The sequence below is a fragment of the Narcine bancroftii genome, chromosome 6 (genome assembly GCF_036971445.1).
Source record: "Narcine bancroftii isolate sNarBan1 chromosome 6, sNarBan1.hap1, whole genome shotgun sequence".
NCBI lineage: Eukaryota > Metazoa > Chordata > Chondrichthyes > Torpediniformes > Narcinidae > Narcine > Narcine bancroftii.
Genome location: NC_091474.1, coordinates 72,016,245 through 72,034,432, shown reverse-complemented (window position 1 = coordinate 72,034,432; position 18,188 = coordinate 72,016,245). Strand labels below are relative to the sequence as shown.

The window sequence follows — 18,188 nt, the reverse complement described above, 5'->3', positions numbered from 1 at the left end:
ACCGACAAAGAAGTACAATCTGATATCAAACTACTCCACCAACTTGTTTGATCTTGCCTATCTAATATTCCCTTTGTTCTACCCAATTTCTGTGATATTGAAAATTAACCTCTTTGCCAAGGGACTTGAACTTTAAACGTTAGCTGTTTCTTTATCCGCAGATGCTGCCTGACTTTCTGAGTGTTTCCTCCATCATTTCCTTCCTCCATTTAAGAGTCACTCCTAGCATGTGCATTTTTTTGGTATCCATGCATTTCAGTTGGGTCTGGTTTAGTTTCATGTCAGAGATTTAAGTATGAGAAAAGACCTACACAAGTTGCGTAGTTTTTGATTCTTTTCAGAAAGTCTTGACAGTTCAAATCTTTTCAGCCAAAATTTGCTTGTCCAGAATAATTAATCTACATAAAACAAGTTTAAAGACGAGCTTGCCTTTTACTTAAACTGCCCACTTGAAATTTAAAAAAGTTTTGAGCGCTGCTGTTATTGGCCACGACTGCCACTCCTGAATTTTAGTTTTGAAAAGATCTGTGAGGCCACACAAGTTGCCTTAATGAAGAGAGGGCTGCCAAATAGTGGACTTGGATATATTGAAAGGTGTTATTGCATTGCTGTGATTGGAATTTTTTATATTTCCACAAACTTGCAGCTTTTCATTTTTCAGGAAAGCAATCATGAGTGAATTCCGAATCCATCATGATGTGAATGAACTACTGTGTTTGCTTCGGGTTCGTGGTGGTGATGGAGCTGAAGTGTACATAGACCTTCTTCAAAGAAATAGAACTCCATATGTCACTACCACTGTATCTTCCCACAGTGCAAAGGTAATGTACCCACTCATTTCTGGTAAATGAATTTGCTGCATTTAAAATGCATTAAAGTCTAGAAGGCACTGCCTAAAGATTGACAAAAACAGATGTGATCATCTTTCACAAGTTGAATTGGATGAAGGTACAATAAATTGCGGAGTTGAAGGGAATAGAATTAAAGTGAGAGTCCTTTTCAAGAGCTACCAAAGGGATGATGTGTCAACTTGTGCAGTACAACATCTTGTTCTCTAATGAGTGAAAACTGTTTTTAACGTGCACTCTTGCTGAGTGGAGTCTGGCTATTTTTGAGGGCAGTGTGACGAAAGATGCCATTATTTTCAACTCAGACCAGAGTGGTGGTTGTAGAGAAGGCTGCAAAATTGATGAGGCATACACACTGCATAAAAACTAAAGTTTTGTTTGTTAAATATTTCCAGGTAAAAATTACTGAATTCTCCAGAACGCCAGAGGAATTTCTCAGAAAATATGATGAGCTGAAGTCAATAAACATTCGGAATGTGGATCCAATGGTTTATCTGTTGTCAAAACTTACTGAAGATAAGGAAGTATGAATTTTAAAATGTTCAGCCTTTTGTTGAATTTCTGATGTGGCTTTTTGTAAAACTTTTTCACAGTAAGGGTTTATTAGACAATTCGCCCCTACGCCCATGCTGCCCAAACTACACCCCATCAACCTACACCCTGGTACGTTTTTGAAGGGTGGGAGGAAACTGGAGCCCCTGGAGAAAACCCACACAGATAAGGGGAGAAAGTACAAACTCCTTTACTGCTCATTGAGATTGCATTTATTGAAATAGTCATTGGAACCCTTGATAATACTGCATGTGTTTTCGTTCAGAGACTTAGAGTCCACTTTTATTGTGTTACCTGGTTCTATTTGACACTGATGTGCATCACTCAAGAGTTTTCCTTCAAATCACTAGTAACTTTAAACACATTTTTAAATGACCAGAGCTGAAACACACACAAACACATTGTTATTCAATACACATATTGTGATTGTCTTTTGTGCTTCAAACATTTTTTCCCTCATTCCCCAGTTTTGTAACTACAAGGATGTGTGATAAATTATCAGGGGCATAGTTTTCACCAACTTTTATTCAACTTTAATGAAGCAAAATCATCAATGGACTTTACTATGGGGGAGATGAAGAGATTTATAAGTGAGAAGTTGAACTATAAAGCGTAAACAATAAAGGCACGAACCTTAAGATTTATCAAAGGAAGTATATGCAATCAAACAAAGTAATAAGATTAGCTCTTGAGCTGAGCATAATGAAAGATTGAAGATTAAAATCAAAGACAGAATCTATATAGCTCACAAATTTAGAAACTTTTTTGTGATTTTTGCATGTTGAAGAAACCTGGTCATAGACTCAGCTAATAAGATCTCCAGTGAAAATTTCAGATAGTTTGCTGCACGAAACACACAAAATAAATGTAAACAAGTTGTTGCAGAGATACAGGTTTGAATTGCGTGAATTTGGGCAGCATGGTTAGCATAATGCTGTTACAACACCAGCGATCAGGACCGGGGTTTAAATCCTGCACTCTCTGTAAGGAGTCTGTATGTTCTCCCCTATGTCTGTGTGGATTTCCTCTGGGTGCTCCGGTGTCCTACCACCGTCAGAAAGTACTGGGGGTTGTAGGTCAGTTGGGTGTAATTGAGCGGCATAGGCTCGTGTGCTGTATGTCTAAATTTAAATTTAAAAATTAATTATACCATCTTAAAATGTTGCAACATTGTTAGGTTTCTAGCAGTCAAAGTTCATTTTGGAAACCCCAAGTGAAAGTTATTTTTATTATAGAAGGTTATTGGTCTGAATAAATGCATGTTCAAATTGTAGAACTAAGTTTTCAAAATATTCAACGTTTTGGATGCTGGAGATTAGAAATAAGATCAGAAAACCTGGAAATATCAGGCATATATCAGAAATATCTCCAATTTTGCTGACATCATTCCAACACTATGTGATTTTATTAACAAAACAATTGCGTTTTGTGAAGATGACATTGTTACCTTAATGTATTTGGTTTCCTTCTTGATATAGCAATCCACTTTTTTTGTCTAATCTGTCAAAAGAGTGTCATTTTTAATTGGTTATTTCTCACCCAAAATTGAACAGTCAGGTAAGATTAAAGCTTTCAAACTTTAAAAAGTTTGAGAACTACTGTCTTAGACCTTCTGTTATTGCTACCTGCTTTCTCTGACAAAAATGCCCTGCTCTTAGACCTGTTCCAATGCTGTCCTGAAGGCAGCTATTAAAAGGAGGTGCTGAAACTGGCCTATATAATCATTTCAGATCCTGTTCTGAAAAAGTTGCAGTTGTGCTACTTGGATCATGAGCGATCTGCATTATCCAAAGTAGTCTTGAGTTTTAATGCTGAAATTGTGCATGGGATTACTTATTTTAAAGGAAGATAGAGTTTGGGAATGAGGCAAAAACAGTGAACGACCACATTATAAAAATGCATATTTTAGAATTTTAAGGAATGAACAGAATATCTGTTTGTGTCACGTTCTGGTCAGAAAAATGCTATCAATGTGCTCTGTTAACTGGTTTATGCAAGTCATTTTAAAACTTCAAGATGATAATTTTGCAACAATCCTTAGCTGCTTTTAAGCTTCTGTGAATTTTAATGAATTCCATACAATATTTAACTGGGGCAGATTTCTTTTACTTTTGGCATGTTTGTGCAGATCCATATAATGAATTGAGGAGGCAAGAATGAAGTTTTCTTTTGCAGATCATCCTCTGTCATTTGCTGTCTGAAGCAGAGAAGTGCAATGCCAATTTGTGGAAACTGCAATGGGAAACACTGAAACCAACTGGGGTGGGTGTTGGGGGGGGGACAAAGCTCCATGGCCATCTGAGTCACATTCATTGTGTTTATATAAAATAAAACTGTTAAAGCTAATGATTGTGCTTGGGAGCACTTAAAAATGATTTCTTGATTTTATACTTTGTTTAAAAATAACTTTAAAATTCAGTATAAATTAAAACATTTCACCAAAGTCATTAAATTCAAATAATGTAAATAAACTAACATTTCAAATTTGAAAAAGAACGACTCGGGGGTCCGGCTGCATTGATGTGGATTGACCTCCTAAGCACTTAGAGTGCTCTTTGACCTAATGTTCATGACCAACCAAGTTGTTTACTTAAGTTAGTCCCTCTTGCTGGCTTTTGGCCCATATCCCTCTAAACCTTTCCTATCCATGTAGCTTTCTAAATGCCTTTTATCCATCTTAATTGTGTCTGCCTCTACCACTTCCTCTTGCAGCTTATTTGTATACTCAACACTCCATATAAAACACTGCCCCTCAGGTCCCATTTAAATCTTTCCCTTCCATCTTAAACCTCTGTTCTCGAGTTTTAGTCTCCCTTCTGCTGAGAAAAATAATGTTACCATTTACCTTTATCTGTGCCTTTCATGACATCCTTTGGTTTCTTCTGATCTTGGGGAAAACTGTGCTCAGCCTCTTTATAATTCAAGCCCTCTGGTCCCAGAAGCATCCTTCTGAATCTTTTCATTCATCCTTCATGACATCCCTCCTCGAACTGTGTGACCAGAACTGCACTCTCTCCAACATCTTGTCCAGCAGTAACATGACATTGCAATTCTTATACTCAGTGCTTTGATCAATGAAGGCAAGAGTACCAAACACCATCTGTGCAGCCATTTTCAGCACCTAAGTACTTCTACCCTTTGATCTTACTGCTCTCACTCTTCAGTGCCTCACCATTTACTGTGCAAGTCCAGACTTTGTTTCACTTACCAAAGCCAATATATGCCACTTGTTTGAGTGGCACTGCCCACCTTATTCACTCAACTATCCCACCAAACTTGCTAATCATGCTATCTACATTCTCATTGAAATAGTTAAAGTAGATGACACATAAATGAGGAGAAACATGAAAGTCAATAGATGATGTGTAAAAACACAGAAATGCTAGTGGACCCAGAACCGATCCCCAAGTCCCATCTTTAGTCAGAGGCCTCCTCGTATCTGAAAAACAACCCAGTGTTACTGATCTCTGATTCCTTCCACCAAGTGAACTTTGAATCCAATTCCCCAGCTCATTCTGGCTCCCACATGCTCGAACCTGGACTAGCCTACCACAGCAAAGGCCTTGCCAAACTCCATAAAGGTGATGTCCATCACTCTGTCCTCGTCATTCTTCTCAGTCACCTCCTCCAAAAATCTCAGATTTGTAAGGTGTGATTTCTTGCACACAAGCCCATGCTGACAATCCCTTATCATTCCTTGCCTTTCCAAAAGCAGGTAGATCCTGTTTCCCCGAATCCCCTCCAGTAACCTTCCTACCATTGATGACACATGAGCTAATGCAAATACTGAAATCTGCATCAGTCTTGACCTGACACTTTGACCATTGTTATTACCTCTTACATGTGGCTCAAGATTATGCAAGTGTCTCTGCTTGTATTTTCAATTTTATTTTAGCCTTCCACATCCTGCAGTTTTTAAAAAATTTTCTGTTTATTGACTGCCTCTCCCTCACAGCAGTTTGGCTGCATTTAATTATATGGTGGCTATTCTTGGCATGGATCCAAAGTGTAGATTTCCCAGGTGAATTACTGTGGCTTTGCAGTGTGATTGTGCATTGGGAAACACAGCTGTAAAGATGCCAGAAAGATCAGAATTCCCATGTTTCTGCACGCATCCCAAGCCTCATGACTTCTATTTCCCAACAAGTTCCAGTTGAATTACTTCCTCTGCGTTTGGAAACACAAGGAGCTTCAGGCAAGAAATGAAATGATACAAAACTAAAGCTCTATTCCTTCTAGACCAGTGGTTTTCAAACTTTTTCTTTCCACTCACATACCATCTTGAGTAACTCGTATACCATTGGTGCTCTGTGATTAGTAAGGGATTAGTTAAGGTGGTTTGTGGATGGAAAGAAAAAGTTTGAAAACCACTGTTTTAATTGTATCTAATTGATTTGTTATGTGCACTGTTTCATCAATGGGCCACTGACAATTTTTCTCAAGCAAAATATTTCAGTAACAATTGGGTCCAGAGCAGTGGTTCTCAACCTTTTTCCCCCACTCACATATCACCTTAAGCAATCCCTTACTAATCACAGAGCACCTATGGTACAGCATTACTTCAAGAGGTATGTGAGTGGAAAGAAGTTTGAAACCCACTGTTCTAGACTATAAAGCCAAATTGTCTTTCGTAGTGTTAATAATTATAAGCCCGTAATTGAGTTTCAATAATTTAAATATTGAAAATAAACTTTCATTTTACGCTAGACCCTACAGTACTTGCAACAGAATGCGAAGGACAGAGCAGAGCACTCCTCCAACATCGTGGCCAGCAGTGCTGCAGCATTCAGTGTTCCTTCAACTACTGCCAAGCTCTCTCTGCAGGAACTTGAAGAACTCCGAAAACAGCTTGGTAGCGTCACCACAAGCTCAACTTCACAACAGGTGGGAAATTGAATATTTACACATTTATGGTATTTTTCAAGGCACAGCAAAACAACCAGGTCATTGAGATGTGATGAATCTCTGCTGGTTCTGTGCACTCAATTTTATTCAACACACAGTAATTATTTTCAACCATGATTAAGATTGTGGATCATCGTGGATTACTTTTTTAATTCTTTCTTTATAAAATTTTAAACCAGAATATAATTACATTGCATTCAATTCTAAATTATTTCAAAAGAAATTATACACATCATCGCAACCCTGAAGGAAAAGAAAGAAAGAAAAAAACTGGAGAATGGGAAGAAAATAAAACATTAATACAACAAAGTCTATTGGAGGTTACCAAGGTGAGGTCTTCAGAGAGTCGATCAAAATTTTGTAAATATGGACTCCATATTTTCCAGAGTACGTGATATTTATATCACAGATTAGAAGTAATTTTCTCTAATGGTCTACAGCTGCGAAGTTCTCTGAGCCATCTTTCCATGCCTCAATCTATTTCTGACTTCCATGATATTGCGATACATTTCCTAGAAACTGCTGAAGCAATGAACACAAATTCAATTTGATAAATTTTTCATTTTGGTCTTATAACCGTAATATTACTCAATAAAAATAACATAGGGTCCTGTGGGAATTTGACTCCAGTAATTTGTTCCAAAAAATTACCTACCCCTTACCAAAATTGTCTAAAAAGTTCCAATTCAGATCTACATCTAAAACCTAAATCTAAGATGGCAGGATTTAATCTATTTAATTTTTTGTGGAGTCAAATATAATTTATCTATTCCTTAAATTTATGTTTAGTCATCCATCCAATCCTTTTCACTTATTTGTGTGTTTAAATATATTTCCCATCTTAAAATATGCACCCCAGTTTTGGGGGCCTTAATTTGAAGTAAGTTATTCATTACTGAAATAAATTTATTTACAATAGTGTTACAAATCAGTAATTCTAATTCACTTTGATTAGGTAATGTCAAAGTAGAACGTATTTTTCCAGAGAAGTATTACTAGGTACATTAAAATTTTCCCTCATTCTTTCAAATGTTATGAATCTCCCATCCTCAAAAGAATCCTCAATCCTCTTAACACCCTTCTGTCTCCAACTCCTCAAGAATTGGTTAGACATTTTCCTATTTATTAAACCTTTCATTATCAATATCATTCCACAACTCAAATGTTTCAAAACAGATGATTCCCTATCATTGTGGATTACTGAGTATTGTGAATTGTGAGGGCTTAATTAAGATGGGAAATGATTTCTTCCATAATTAAGCGATGTGCTTTACATCACTTAATTTATCTGGTTAAAGTGTTGTACTTTTTAGTAAATTGACTCACATCCTAAGTACTTTGAATTTTAATTTCTAGCCACTTGAAGTAATTCGAAAGCTCCTTCGTGACAAGCACAGCAAAAAAAATCCAGGGCTGATCATCCCGCATTTCCCAGCCTGGGTATACGAGAGGCCAGCACTTTTGGGGGACTTCGTAAACAGCTCCAGTCCAATCACTGAAACTGTAGTTTCTATTGGTAGGTCAACGTCAAACTTGAAAATGAAATATTTATGATGCTGTCTTGTTCTAGGGGCACGAAATTCCAAGCTTGCTTCATCTGCAAAAATGAGATTTTTCCTTCATTGCATCAATATGAACTTTGTATAATTTTACACTGAAATGCATATTCTTATTTTACTGATCTTGCCAACTTTCATTACCTCCCCCACTTAAATTTTTAAATGTTCTGTTCAAATAGGTTAGCCTGAATACGCCTGAGATTGTCTGATCTTGGAAGCTAAGCGAGGCTCAGGCATGGTCAATATTTGGAGGGGAGAGTGCCTGGGAACACCAGGTGCTGTAGGGGCACTTGGAAAAAAATGGCAACTCTCTGCCTTACAGGAGACAAAAGTCAAAGAATTTCATTTATGTTACATTCTACATGTAGTATTACGTGACAGTAATGGAACCTTGACCTTTATATTTTGAAGCCTTTGGGTATCTTTTAATTGCAAAAAGCCCATGTCATCTTCATTGTACCTCACTAAAATGTTGTGGCAATATTGGTTTGCAAAAAGACTTTGGTTTGTTTCCTCCAGCAAAAATGACACTAATTAATTCTTTGATTCAAGAGTTGATAAATATTAACCCTCATCAGGTCAGCCTTTCTCATGATGGGTGCTGTGAAGAAAACATCCTGAAGTGCCCTTTGATCAAAGATTTGCTGTGGAGCCATCCTTGAAATTGTTTTATTCTTAAGTTGGCATCTCTATTCAGCAATTTATTTGGATTTATGTAGCATGAAGATTGTTGTTCGTATCTTGATGTAACATTGCTCGTTTTCTGAGATATGTCAACTCCAGATTGAAAGCTGCCTTCATTTGGAAGAACTTTAATATGATGAGCCATTCCACTTGTGCTCCAATTGACAGAGCATTTAATCTCTAAATTGTCCCCCTGCAATAATTGATAATTAAATTTGATGGGAATTTTTTATCATGTACATGTAGATTGTACAAATGCACTGAAATTGTTTGCTGCAGGTTTGTGAAACACACTAAACTATAAGTAAAAAGATATAATAAATGTATAAAAAAAAAGCTAAATATTGGTTTCAGTCAGTGCAAAAAAAAAGTGATGTTAAAATATCTTTGATTCTGGAGTAGTGCTCTGGTTAGACTGTGATGGTCACATACTTGCCTTCTTCGGGAGGAGGAGAGTGAGAGTGTCGGGATTACCCATGTGGCAGTGAGACAATGGTCAGAGAAGGTCAGAGAAGTTTAGCTGGGTGGTGTTTGGGGAGTTGAAGAACGCAATATTGTGTCTAGTGAATTTTTTTTTTAAAAAAAAAAAAAGAAAGTCGACTTCATGGTGTGCTAGAAGAAACAAGTGAGTGTATTCTTTATTTGTTTGTAATAAATTAGAGCCATTAAAAGTGATACCTTCTAATTTAAAATGTATAGTGATGAGGGTAAATCCCTTTCAGGAACAGTTGGGGAGGTTATACTAAAGATTTCCCCACCCCCCCCCTTTTTAATAATAATGAACCAGCATGGTTCATATTCCTTAAAGCGCATTTCTCTGCCCTCAGTGTGACGAGGTCATAAGACAAAGTACGGTTTACTTGTGGAGCATCTTCCAGAGCAGGTTCCCTGTGAAATGGAGGATGTCTTGGTGGATCTGGATGGTAATCTCTCTAAGACCTGCTTAAGGCAGCTACTCTGCGGTATACTCAGCCATCTAAGGAGACATGTATGCCAAATTACCTGGTGACAGCCAAAGCGATAGGCAGCTGTCACAGATGTTGAGGGGGTGGCATGGGCCAGCTGAAATAGATCCTGACGAAAGTGATTTTTGGAAACAGGTTCTTTCGAAGTTTACCTCGTCATGTTCAAGAGCATTTGGTGAGTGTCTTTCAAATGTCAACCCTCAATCAGTTTGAGGATCATGTGGACCTTGTTATGTCCACGACCTCTGCATTGAAGTTAGAAAGGTTGGCTTCTTTCCCTGGTGGACAGGAGCAAATGAAACTGGAACAGCTACTTACTGTGCATTGTGAAGCGCCAGCACCTTCTCAATCGAGGAAGAATTGGGCATATTCCGTAGAACTGACAGCTGCTGGGCTTTGTGGCATATTGTTCTGAAGAAATATCCTGGGGATGGGCGACCTTGTGTTGATTATCGTACCCTAAATAATTCTTCAGTGCCTGACTGATACAACATCCCCAATTTACAAGACTTTTCACCAAACCTCCACGATAAACATGTATTTGTGAAAATTTATCTAGTATGTGCTTACAATCAGACTCCAGTTGAGCCTTCTGATGTCGCGAAGACTGCAGTAATTACCCCTTTCAGCATGTATGAGTTTCGGTTGCAAGGGCTTTCGTGGATCATTGGATTCCACCTTTCAATGTTCGGTCTCGATTACAACAGATCGAGGGTCTCCGTTCAAGTCAGCATTGTTCCGAGCTCTCACTGATTTTCTGGGCCTCCCCATATTTTGCACAACGGTTTATCATCCACAGGCCAACGACCTCGTTGACCGTTTCCTTTGACAATTGAAGGCAGTATTAACAACAGGTGGTGATGCATCTAAGTGGAGCAAACATTCTCCTTGGAGTGTGTACTGCCGTTGAGGCAGATCTTTGATGTTCACCAACAGAGCTAGCATATGGCACTATGTTAACCTTGCCAGGCAAGTTTTTGAATTTGAGTCCAAGCTCAACACTGTATGATCTGGTTAGTTATGTTGATTGTCTTCGAGAAAACATGAGATTACTCCAGACCAACAAAAGGTGTTAACTGCATATGATAAGGGGAGAGGTGAGAAAGTCTGTGAAAAGAGACTGGGAAAAGGGAGAGAGACAGTACTGGAGAAGATGACAGGAGAAGAGGTTGGGGGTGGGGGGGATGGTTTTAAACAAAAGCCAGAGAATTTGATATTAATGCCATCTGGTTGGAGGGTGCCCAGTCAGAAGATGAGGTGTTGTTCCTCATGTTTGCGAGTGGTCTCAGTCTGGTGGCAGTGCATGAGACCATGGACAGACCTGTCAGCAAGATGTTGGTGCCTGTAATGGACTTGGCTAGGATTGCCACTTTCTGTAGCCTTCTGCATTCCACATTCCAGTTTCCAAACCAGGACATGGTGCAACCAGTCAGTGTAGTCCACATGTAGAGTTCAATACTCCACAGCATTCAAATCACCTTGGAAAGTTGAGGCGATGGTATGCTGCTGTGCTGGCTTCACGATTCCCTCTGTGCTGGCTTTGGGGTCTTCGAATATGTGGGCACCCAGAAAAATCTATTTCTGAATTTCATTGATGTATAATATTTTAGAAATCCATTCCCCTTTTTGATTTATCCTGAGTTCATTTTTTATAGATTTAAGGTAAATCTTTTGGAAAAATTTGGTATCAGATCTTTTAGAGCAGGCATGATAATTAAAACCAAGCAATGTTTTAATATCAAACCTTATTTCCATTAGGAACAGTCCCTCTTGCCACACAAGAACAAATGATAGTGGAAGACTTGCTCTATGTTTTGATTGGAATCGATGGGAAGTACATCACAGCCCAACCATTAATGGGAAGGCACAGCCGTTGCTTTACAGTTGACCCCACACTGGACATGTCTGTCAAAGAACTTGTGAATAGGATACTTCCAATAGCAGCAAGCTATTCCTCTGTCACTAGGTAAGCAACTTCACAGATGTTAAGAACCTAATATTGAAAGATTTTATTAACCTTCAAGCTGTGGTGTACTGTAAACAGGCATTCCCAGTCAGGAGCCAAGACTGACAGGTTGAGCATGAGGGCTGCCAAAGTCCATTAAATTTACCTTTTGAAAAATTGTAAAATTTTAAATTTACAACAGGGAAGAAGCCGATTCAGCCACTTAAACCCATGCCACCCAATAACATCCAAATGAACCTACAACTCGGACCGGAGTACCTGGGGAAAACCCACACAGACACAGGAGAACATGCAAAGCCCTTACAGGCAGTGCAGGGTTTGAACCTGAGTTGCTGGTGCTGTAATGGCATCGTGCTAACCGTGCCGCCCATTAGTCAGCCTCAATGTGCCTGGACCCTTCAACTCCCATCCACTCATTTTGGCATTTGTCTTTGGCTGTATGTTCCTCCTTGTATATCACTATTGATCTGGGTGTCTTGCCTTGCCCTGCTTTGCTTTGGCCCAGACCAACACTTGAAACATATATTTTCAACCACTCGGGCTTGCATCACTCGTGTTGTAAGGCTCACACACTCTCTGAGGCAGAAGTTCCTCCATTTAGTGCCTCGGTTTCTCTGTCGTCACCTCCCCATAGTCCTTTTAACATTGTGGATTGGCCACAATATTCTGATTCACTGCTTCTAAATATCTTGAGATAGGAGCACGGCCAGGTGTTGACTCTGAGCATGAAGGTTGCAGGCAGATCACCTGTAGAGGATCCATGGAATTTTTATAGCGTTAAATGGAGTCTCGGAAGTAAAATAGTTGATAGCTCTGACTCCAGCCAACCAATGGAACGTGCTGTGCCTGAGGCTGAAACTCTCAAGGATACTGACCATAAATGTTTTTTCCAGCCTTGATGATTTTGTTTTATGTTGCTGCAGGTTCATTGAAGATAAGTCGTCATTTGAACATGGTCAGGTAAACCATGCATTAGCTGCAGCAATGCGGACACTTGTGAAGGAGTACATGATCCTTGTGACACAACTAGAACACTTGCAGAGACAAGGCCTGCTCTCATTACAGAAACTTTGGTTTTATGTTCAACCAACCATTAGAACAATGGAAATTTTGGCATCAATAGGTATTATATTTTAAAATGTTGGCATAATTGTAGATTCCATGTGAAGGCAAGCTTCAAATGCCTTGAAAACAAACCAAGGACCCAGTTTATGCATGGAGATTTTTAACTGCATCAAATACAAGTAGAAAATTGTTTTTGCTTATTAAAACATTCATAATTAGAAAGAATTATTGCAGTTTAGTGAGGATAATACTTATTGTAATATAGAAGCATTTAATACTTCCCACTTAGAATCCATAAACAACAGTTTTTATTTTTTGTAAATTGTAATATTTTTCTGCAAAAAATGCAATCAAAATAAGTACAAATGATAGCTAAGCAAGAAACTGCAAATGCTGGGGTCCCATGCAGTACACAAAAGTTCTGTAGAAACACAGTGTCCATAGAAAGTAAAAGGCAGTCAATGTTTCAGGCCTGTTCCCTTCAGGGGTACTGAAAATCTGGCAGACCTCTGAATAAAAAGGGCAGGGATAGGAAGGAGAAGGGGAGGAGCACCAGTCAGAGGTCATAGGTAGATATCGATGGGAGGGTAGAAACAAAAGAAGTGATGGGGAGAGGACTTAGAACGGTAGCTCTCTGATGTGAAAGAATGGGGTGTGGAGCTGTAGGAAGGGAGACAGAGGGATGAGGGAAAGAGATACAATTACAAAAGTAACTGATGTCAACAGGTTGTTCTGTCTTGTGTTCTGTGGCAGCTACCTCGGTGGAGAAAGGAGAATGTATGGGAGGATCCACGCTAAGTGTACTCCATGACAGAACTTTTAACTACACAGGAGACAGTCAGGCACAGGAGTTGTGTCTCTACCTAACTAAAGCCGCAAGTGTCCCGTACTTTGAAATTTTAGAGAAATGGATCTACAGGGGCATTATACAAGATCCTTACAGGTAAAACATTTATTATTGGAAATACTCAATTCATACAGGAGCATAGAATTGAAAAAATTACTATGGTGCAAAAGGATGGCATTCTGGTCATCAATTCCATACTGGCTCTTTGTAGAGCAACCTAAATTAGCCATTCTTGAAGACCACCTGACCCCCACACACAGGGGACACAGTATGTTTAAGGGGTCTGTGGACTGAAATCATTTTTTTTTGTATTTGGTAGTACAGAAGAAACTAACTAAGCCTGACTGCTTCACAGGGGAGGGGGCCCATAAATTTTGAGTAGAGTCCTAATGGGACCATCCCCAAAAACAAAAGTTGAGGAAGGGTGATCCAGACAGTCCCATTTTCCAGCAAATCATTTTCCCTCTCATCCCTATCCAGTTCCCTTCAGAAAGTCTGTTTCCACCACCTCTCCACTTTGGAGTTTTTCCTTTGTATCTCCTTGAATCTTCTGTGCCATATCTTAACCCCAGTTCTTTGAACTGTCTCCATTTGACCTGTCTAAACTTGTCATGAGCTTGGAAGTCCTTATCAAATCCTCTCACAACCCTCTTTGCTTCAAGAATGAATCCTAGCTTCTCTAGTCCAACCATGTTACAGAAATCTGCACTCTTCTTGCTTTCTACCCAATCCATCAATGCTATTTATCTCATTGAGAACTGACAGCTTTGCTCTTTCTTTCTTAACTAAATTCTGCAACTTTACTGGTCTTGCTTGATACTGCTGTTACTCCAGGAGATTAAATGTTGATTTTTGACTTGTGTTCCTTTTCAAGTGATTTAGGAAGTATTGAGATTCTTTTTTTTAAAGTAGAAAGCCAGATACTAAATCTTTTAAAAATGCAGATAATTAGGAAGATGATACAGTCTGTAGGAAATTACATGAACTTTGCTTGTAGAATTAGATTAATTGTGTTTAGCTTTGTAATTCTATCATTAAAGAAATTTTTTTTTGTAACTGGCAGTGAGTTCATGGTGGAAGAGCATGAACTGAAAAAGGAGAAAATTCAGGAGGATTATAATGACAAGTACTGGGATCAGAGATACACGATCATCCAGCACCGAATCCCTTCCTTTCTGCAGAAGTTGGCTGATAAGATACTTAGTACAGGTTTTACCCTTTATACTTTATCTATTGACTTTACCCTTTGTATGTTTATTGCTTTGTTGTTCCACTACTCTATAAAAAGAAATCTTTCCTTTGTGTTGGAGTGAATTAATTTGTCTTAATATTTTTTATTTCAAGTCGAAACACTCATTAAAAAATGCACAAGCTGTGGTCACTTAAACTGTTTTCATGTAAGTTTGTTGCGGCTTCTCTACTGTGAAAGTTAATTTGCTGCATGCAGGATGTACTTGCCTGAGGATATTCATTGATATCCTTTTATGTCCAACTACAATACACAGCCTAGAAACTTAAATATTTTCTATCTAAAATTTAATAATGAGGTAGAGGAGATGTAAAAATAAACGCACCCTGCGAATAGCGAAGTGAAAAATAATGATCTTGGTAAAGAGGTCCCATATCATCTTGCTGTGGAGAATGATTTCCTGGTAGGAGTTTATACAGTACAAGTTTAATATTATGTAGCAGCATTATTTTTGCCATTCCAAGCGAGGGATAACTAACTTGATGACTACGTAGTTCCATGTTTTGTCTGATGATCTGAGCAAATATTACTTTGGACAAGGAATCTTGGGATGTAGCTTCAATTTTGAGTTTAGTTCCACTTGATAAAGCATTCAATAAACAAGATTTATTTATTCCTCTGTTTATGAAAAGCTGCTGGAATCACCAAGAAAATTACATTTTGAATATATTTGCAAGCTGCAGCTGTTGGCCTTTGTGATTTCTACCACTGTGATGAAAAAGTTTCCCCATCCCAACTCGATTTACAAATGCATTTGAATGCTTCCTCCAGTTCTGCTAAATCTCGCAATCTTCGAGTAGTTTCAAACTGAAACTTGAGGGGCAAAAATTTTAAAAGCAATGGCACTGTGGTCAGAGTTTGTGTCTAAATTGCCAGTTGTTTCCAAAGCAAAGTTTCTGTTTAAAAAATGTATTCCAAAGTGCAGTTAGAGTTTGTTTTGGAATTCCAAGTATATATAATGTCTTAGATATTAATTTAAAGAAATTATCTTAATTTCTATAGCAAAGATTAAACATTGCATAATATGGTTTTAAGTGAGATGCAACAATAATATTATTTGCTTTGTGAATTTCAAACACCTTTAATTCAGCAGGTAGTCCTCTACTTCCAACCTATGCCAGTTATGACCGCCTGCACGTATGACTGAAATTTATTTTTAAATCAGCATCTGGACATGCGCAACATAGCGTTATAGGATCGTGTGCAGTCGCCATTCTCTAGGCACGCTAGAAACATGGCAAGCAAGGGGAAAAACCTATCCCTTGCTGATAGAGCTGCTAAGAGACTGAGGAAAACTGTAACTTTGGAGGTAAAAATGAAAGTCATTAATCAACATGACCAAGTAGAAAGATCAGTGATATTGCACGCAGCCTACAGTTGTCGCATTACACCATGTCGACGATTTTAAAGGATGCAGAGAGAATGCACGAGGCTGTAAGTTTGACGAGTACAATTTTAACTAAGCAATGGCGAGGCCCCATTAACGAGATGGAGATGTTATTAATGGTGTGGTTAGAAGACCTGATTCCACCAAAATTAAGGACAATCAGATGAAGGCGAGAAGTCTTTTTCAGGCATTGAAGGAGCGAGCAGGAGAGGAGTACCTTCACCACAAGTAATGGCTGGCTTAGTCAATCTAAAAGGAAGTACAGCGTGCACAATGTAGGAGTCTCAGGTGAAGCAGCATGTGCCGATGAGGGAGATGCCAAAAGGTTCATTGAAAGTCTGGATGAGTTGATCCGTGATGGTAGTTAACAACCAGAACATTTTCAATGTTGACACCACAGGACTTATTTGAAGAGGATGCCGGAACGAACGTACATCCATAAAGAAGTTTGCATGATGCTGGGATTTAAAGATTGAGTGACCTTGTTACTAGGAGGAAATATTGCTGGATTTAAACGAGTCTTTCCTGATTTACCGCTCCGAGAACGCATGTGCATTCAAAAACATTAACAAGCACACCTGCCTGTCCACTACTGATCCAACCCCAAAGCCAGGACATCTAGGGCCTTGTTTGAAGACTGGTTCACTAACTCTTTCATTCCAAATGTTCAGGAGTATTGTTTAGAAAATAGTTGTAATTTCAAGGTCCTTTTAATCCTGGATAACATACCTGCACATCCAACTCATTTGTCTGACCTTAATCCCGATGTTAACATGAATTTTTGCCACCAAACACAACTTCTTTTATTCGGCCTATGAGCAAGGGGTAACTGCGACTTTTAAAGCTCATTACCTTCTCTTAACATTTGTGGCCAGAGCAGCAACTGACATTGTTACGTGATTTTTGGAAAGGTTACAGCATTCTTAATTGCATCAAGAGCATCGCGGTAGCATGGGAGAATGTTACAGGAAGATGCATGAATGGAATTTGGAAAAAAATGTCTCAAACACTATGTTAACACAAGCTTGAATGAGGAGGATGTGCTTGACTAGATTAGAGAGAACATTATGACGCTCACAATGGATCTTGATTTGATAGTCGACGTTGAAGATGTGGAAGAGTTATTGGATCTTGAATCAAAGGAATTAACTAATGAGGACTTGATCGAATTAGAAAAAGAATGCATTGCGGAAGAGGAAAAGGGGGAAATGAGGAATCACAGAAGAGGTTCACCATTAAGGGGCTGTGCAGTGTGTTTTCACAAATGAATAAGGCCTTGCTGAGTTTGAAAGCAATGGCCAGAATGTTGAAAGATATGCCAAGATTGATCACCAAATTCAGGATGTTTTAAGTTCTCATCAAATTTATGGTGAAAAAAAGAAACAAATGGTGCAAATGAATTTAAGCATGTTCTTCAAACCCCCTGCCTATCAACCCATGAAGAAGAAGATGACGACTATGAGGAGCCACGGCAGTGATGGGATCAAGTTCAGATGAAGTTGACAGTCTGTCTTAAAACCACTGAACAGTATGGGTACTGTACATATTTACTACAGTATTAGTCAGATACAGCAATGAGCTCTCTGAACCCTTCTCCATTAACAATGGCGTGAAGCAAGGCTGTATTCTCGCACCAACCCTCTTTTCAATCTTCTTCAGCATGATGCTGAACCAAGCCATGAAAGACCCCAACAATGAAGACGCTGTTTACATCCAGTACCGCACGGATGGCAGTCTCTTCAATCTGAGGCGCCTGCAAGCTCACACCAAGACACAAGAGAAACTTGTCCGTGAACTACTCTTTGCAGATGATGCCGCTTTAGTTGCCCATTCAGAGCCAGCTCTTCAGCGCTTGACGTCCTGCTTTGCGGAAACTGCCAAAATGTTTGGCCTGGAAGTCAGCCTGAAGAAAACTGAAGTCCTCCATCAGCCAGCTCCCCACCATGACTACCAGCCCCCCCACATCTCCATCGGGCACACAAAACTCAAAACGGTCAACCAGTTTACCTATCTCGGCTGCACCATTTCATCAGATGCAAGGATCGACAATGAGATAGACAACAGACTCGCCAAGGCAAATAGCGCCTTTGGAAGACTACACAAAAGAGTCTGGAAAAACAACCAACTGAAAAACCTCACAAAGATAAGCGTATACAGAGCC

At 39.0% G+C, this 18,188-nt stretch overlaps 1 protein-coding gene across 6 annotated transcripts in view; it reads left to right on the top strand.

The window, feature by feature from the left end:
* Positions 1 to 18,188, top strand: part of tubgcp2 (tubulin gamma complex component 2) — a 65,932-nt gene that overhangs the window by 8,068 nt on the left and 39,676 nt on the right. For 5 of the 6 annotated variants that reach the window (XM_069885267.1, XM_069885269.1, XM_069885266.1 and 2 more), the window contains 8 exons: positions 662 to 821; positions 1,244 to 1,372; positions 6,108 to 6,284; positions 7,662 to 7,821; positions 11,272 to 11,479; positions 12,403 to 12,602; positions 13,298 to 13,487; positions 14,455 to 14,600. In XM_069885267.1, coding sequence (XP_069741368.1) covers positions 672 to 821; positions 1,244 to 1,372; positions 6,108 to 6,284; positions 7,662 to 7,821; positions 11,272 to 11,479; positions 12,403 to 12,602; positions 13,298 to 13,487; positions 14,455 to 14,600 — 1,360 coding nt within the window. In that variant the 5' untranslated portion in view covers positions 662 to 671. Of the gene's footprint in view, positions 1 to 661; positions 822 to 1,243; positions 1,373 to 6,107; positions 6,285 to 6,546; positions 6,635 to 7,661; positions 7,822 to 11,271; positions 11,480 to 12,402; positions 12,603 to 13,297; positions 13,488 to 14,454; positions 14,601 to 18,188 lie in introns of those variants that run through there. The other variant, XM_069885271.1, reaches the window with a different exon arrangement.